This window comes from Haliotis rufescens, unplaced genomic scaffold, assembly GCF_023055435.1.
Source record: "Haliotis rufescens isolate VD_foot unplaced genomic scaffold, xgHalRufe1.0.p SCAF_15, whole genome shotgun sequence".
NCBI lineage: Eukaryota > Metazoa > Mollusca > Gastropoda > Lepetellida > Haliotidae > Haliotis > Haliotis rufescens.
Window position 1 is genome coordinate 3,898,981 of NW_025963835.1, and position 5,362 is coordinate 3,904,342.

Here is a 5,362-nt window from a genome sequence, read left to right on the forward strand (position 1 = left end):
ATGGTCACCAGACCGAGGCTGGCACGTACAGATCACGTGACTGGCTCATTATACGTGATGTATTGTTGATACGATTACAAAATTGCTGATTTATTCACAATGGCTCTCGTTCATTCTGATAGGAAACTTTGATGAATTTCAAGCGACGAACTGACAGTTAGCGTCCCCGAAGGCTGCCATCCTTCCGCTTATCTTACACGTTATTTCTGGTGGTAGCATGCAAGAAAAGAATCTTCTTCTCCGCTGCTGAAATTGATTGATAGTTTAGGGTAGCTCATATGCATAATTATTCCATACAGAGTTGGGTTGACTTCAGCATTAGGTACACGCCAAGTTGTCTACTGCTGAGGGATCTCAGACCACAGCTCAACTGACAATATTTGTACAGTTAAGTGTTATTTTTTCAGAAACCAAGATATCTAAGAGAAAAAATGAATATGCTGGGGAAGGGGGTGTCCAAAGCATCGCAGACTCAGAGGCAAAATGTCTGAAAAATGTTTATAGGTAACTGTTGAAAAACATAGTGTGGAGACTTCTATTGGAAAGTAAGGTGGGTTTTATTAACTGGGGGGATTTTTTATATAATGTGCAAGCTATTTTTACAGTAAGAATCAGAAAACAATTTCATACAGTTGGGGCGTTGATGTTTATGTTTTAATACACTCATGAAAGACACCAGACTAAAGACAAAAGAAATCTAGATAATGACACGAATGGACGCCAAAAGGATGCAATGGGGAACACATGGGCACCAAAGTATGTATCGACGGAGACCTGACCGCCAAAGGATGCACCGATGGACACATGGCCACCAAAGTATGTATCGACGGAGACCTGACCGCCAAAGGATGCAATGGTCAACACATGGCCACCAAAGTATGTATCGACGGAGACCTGACCGCCAAAGGATGCAATGGTCAACACATGGCCACCAAAGTATGTATCGACGGAGACCTGACCGCCAAAGGATGCAATGGTCAACACATGGCCACCAAAGTATGTATCGACGGAGACCTGACCGCCAAAGGATGCAATGGTCAACACATGGCCACCAAAGTATGTATCGACGGAGACCTGACCGCCAAAGGATGCACCGATGGACACATGGCCACCAAAGTATGTATCGACGGAGACCTGACCGCCAAAGGATGCACCGATGGACACATGGCCACCAAAGTATGTATCGACGGAGACCTGACCGCCAAAGGATGCAATGGTCAACACATGGCCACCAAAGTATGTATCGACGGAGACCTGACCGCCAAAGGATGCAATGGTCAACACATGGCCACCAAAGTATGTATCGACGGAGACCTGACCGCCAAAGGATGCAATGGTCAACACATGGCCACCAAAGTATGTATCGACGGAGACCTGACCGCCAAAGGATGCAATGGTCAACACATGGCCACCAAAGTATGTATCGACGGAGACCTGACCGCCAAAGGATGCACCGATGGACACATGGCCAACAAAGTATGTATCGACGGAGACCTGACCGCCAAAGGATGCACCGATGGACACATGGCCACCAAAGTATGTATCGACGGAGACCTGACCGCCAAAGGATGCACCGATTGACACATGGCCACCAAAGTATGTATCGACGGAGACCTGACCGCCAAAGGATGCACCGATGGACACATGGCCACCAAAGTATGTATCGACGGAGACCTGACCGCCAAAGGATGCACCGATGGACACATGGCCACCAAAGTATGTATCGACGGAGACCTGACCGCCAAAGGATGCACCGATGGACACATGGCCACCAAAGTATGTATCGACGGAGACCTGACCGCCAAAAGATGCAATGGGGAACACAGGGCCACCAAAGTATGTATCGACGGAGACCTGACCGCCAAAGGATGCACCGATGGACACATGGCCACCAAAGTATGTATCGACGGAGACCTGACCGCCAAAGGATGCACCGATGGACACATGGCCACCAAAGTATGTATCGACGGAGACCTGACCGCCAAAGGATGCACCGATGGACACATGGCCACCAAAGTATGTATCGACGGAGACCTGACCGCCAAAGGATGCACCGATGGACACATGGCCACCAAAGTATGTATCGACGGAGACCTGACCGCCAAAGGATGCACCGATGGACACATGGCCACCAAAGTATGTATCGACGGAGACCTGACCGCCAAAGGATGCACCGATGGACACATGGCCACCAAAGTATGTATCGACGGAGACCTGACCGCCAAAGGATGCACCGATGGACACATGGCCACCAAAGTATGTATCGACGGAGACCTGACCGCCAAAGGATGCACCGATGGACACATGGCCACCAAAGTATGTATCGACGGAGACCTGACCGCCAAAGGATGCACCGATTGACACATGGCTACCAAAGTATGTATCGACGGAGACCTGACCGCCAAAGGATGCAATGGTCAACACATGGCCACCAAAGTATGTATCGACGGAGACCTGACCGCCAAAAGATGCACCGACGGACACATGGCAACCAAAGTATGTATCGACGGAGACCTGAACGCCAAAGGATGCACCGTTGGACACATGGCCACCAAAGTATGTAAAGACGAACACATGGCCAGCAAAGGATTTACCGACAGACATATGGCCACCAAAAGGATGCACCGACGGACACATGACCACCAAAGGATGCACCGATGGACACCTGGCCACCAAAGGATGCACCGAAGGACATGGTTATCAAAGGATGCACTGACGGATATGGCCACCAAAGGATGTATCGACAGACATATGGCCACAAAAGGATGTACCGGCAGACACATGGCCACAAAAGGATGCTGGATCTGGATAACGATACCGACGGATGCCTTAAGGATATTGAATATAAATAACTTTACCGACGAATGATCAATGACAATTATATCTTATAATCATACGACAGAGGCGTAAGGTTTAAAGGAACAATGTTAAAGACACACGTGTGTGCTCTCAAGTTTCTGGGGAGTTTTATAATAACAATGACACCTGTATGTAGCTCTTCACTACACTGCAATGCATCAAACATGCGCGTCGTCTAACATGCGCTGTATAAATAATGCTCATTGTCCACCATGCACTGTATCAAACAGGCACATCGTCCACCTTCCACTGTATCAAACATGTGCATCGTCCCTCATCATGCGCTTCCATGTGATCTATTCACACTGTGCTTCATCCATCTTGTGCGTTACCCATATGCGTTTCATCCCTCATTGTTTTACCCACCATGTGCTCCATTCATCAAGCCTCATCAAACATGTGCTTCGTCCATCATGTGCTTCTTGCAACAACAAGACCGCCTCCGTGGTCTAGTGATAGAGCGTCCGCCCAGAGAGCGGAAGGTCCGGGGTTCGATCATACCAAAAGACGTTAAAAGATGGAACTTGTTGTTACCCTGTCTGGCGCTCGGCATTAAGGAGCTAAAACAAGGACTGGTCGGCTCGGAGTCAGTATACTGTCTCTGAGTGGGGTATTCATGTTAAACTGCGGCATGGTATCTCAGTGAGGTAGCACTATAAATCGGAATCAGTCCGGACTAGTACAAGCAGCCACACAAACACACGTACATGCACGTTGCTGTATAAGTGCAATAATCTTGGACGCGATGTTAAAACCCCATTTCACTTCACCTCACCTTGCAACAACATGTGCTTCATCCATCATATACACCATCGAACACGTGCATCATTCGCCATGCGCTCAATTTACCCAACATTCGTCAATGTACGCTTACTCCAACATGCGCTTTATCCAACATGTGCATCATCCGACTACGTGCTTTCCTCCCGCATTAGCTTGACATGCTGCAATATAACTGATTGTATTTACTCACAACAAACGCGTCTCTTCAAAAACGCACAGAAGACTTTAAATTCCCTGATCACATAATGTAACACGAGGGTGTACGGTTCCTATCTGCATGTAATAGATCTCATATCGCGACACACAAGAACATACAACGTCTTGTATAGGCTGAAGAGTCTACATGAAGTCAAAATAGCCATCAAACATGTACTAAAATTACTCCAGTTTATACGAATTGTAAAAAGTACAAACGCTAAATAACTGACTCGGATTCCAATGATAAAACCTTTTCGAATAATGCACAATATATCTTTCCCTTGAGTCTTATAAAAACAGAAATGATCTTGAAAAAACATCACACGTTGAAAAAGTCTTCAATATTTCCTATTATGTTCGGCAGACCAAAACATTTTGACATAAAAACTGCACCGCTTGAAATTATTAAGGAAACCATCAGCTGTTTGTTACATATATCCCCGGCAATGTGACGTAGACAGCCTCACAACACCTGCACGAATATGTAAAAATCCGCGAAGCACTTAACTGTATGCCACGTGGAGGTTAGCGTCAAGTTGAGATCAATAAGTAATAGAACTCACCCCAGAGGGACAATGCAGTTTTTTATCATTACAGAGATAAATGTAACCTGATGCCTACGTGGCGAGCAGTCCCCGCTGATGCGGGAAGTCTCGCCACGATAACAACAGCATTTGTCTGTAGAACGATCTTCTCAATCTCCCGCACCAACGTTTATCTCTGGCGATTCCCCTGGATGGGAATTTATATCGCTTTTTTTTCAGTGAAGGATATCCGATTGAATGGCTGTTCTTCCGTTACTTCCCCTCGGACCAAACAGATTTGGAGTGGGTTTTTTCGTTGTTCGACCTTTTTGTCTTACTAAATACATTCTCGTGTCCCGTGAAACAAAATGGCCGCTGTGGGACTTGGTTCGCGGACGCGACGCGTCCGACTATGCTCAAGGGAAGGATCTTTTATCTACACCATATTTGAGCCCCGTTTCATGATAAATAGCTCTTTTAAATTTTATTGAATTCGTTTTGGCACGGTTACAACATATATCTTTTAACCATCGCTAAGCGGCTTCTTTAATTTCTCGGAGGACTGCACTTGATATAGGTTCTTTGTGTTTGGGTGACACGTACTTTAGCTGTTTTGAGTGGCTGGTGAAATGAAATAGTCCCTTGAAAATGGCTTTCGATAGATTTAAGCTTAGTGGTCCTTTGGGGGGACTCGATTCTTTTGACAAATGGTTCCGTGGATCGCGCGACTAACGCCGACTATTAGTAAGTTGTATGTATAGATGGAATCTGACGTCAAAAATGGCCTCCTGGCGAGACAACCCGCCTCCAGCAGAGAAGAAACTATGGTTCGAACGATAGCGATTTGGTGCTTGGGCTGCGCTGGCAAACGTTTCACTATTAAGAACCAACGTTTGACAGATGAGAGTCATATTTTATGACGTCGAAAGGAACCTCTGGTAATGAGTTAAAGACTGAAAATAAAGAATCGATCGTCTGTGCGGCGTCCATGGGTATAG

General features: G+C 46.4%; 1 protein-coding gene across 1 annotated transcript; it reads left to right on the plus strand.

Annotated features, from left to right (window-relative positions):
* The first annotated feature begins 744 nt into the window (after positions 1 to 744).
* On the plus strand, positions 745 to 1,581 carry LOC124135012 (uncharacterized protein K04H4.2-like). The gene has a single exon (XM_048395958.1). The coding sequence runs from the start codon at positions 745 to 747 to the stop codon at positions 1,579 to 1,581; it is 837 nt and encodes a 278-aa protein (XP_048251915.1).
* Positions 1,582 to 5,362: the final 3,781 nt, after the last annotated feature.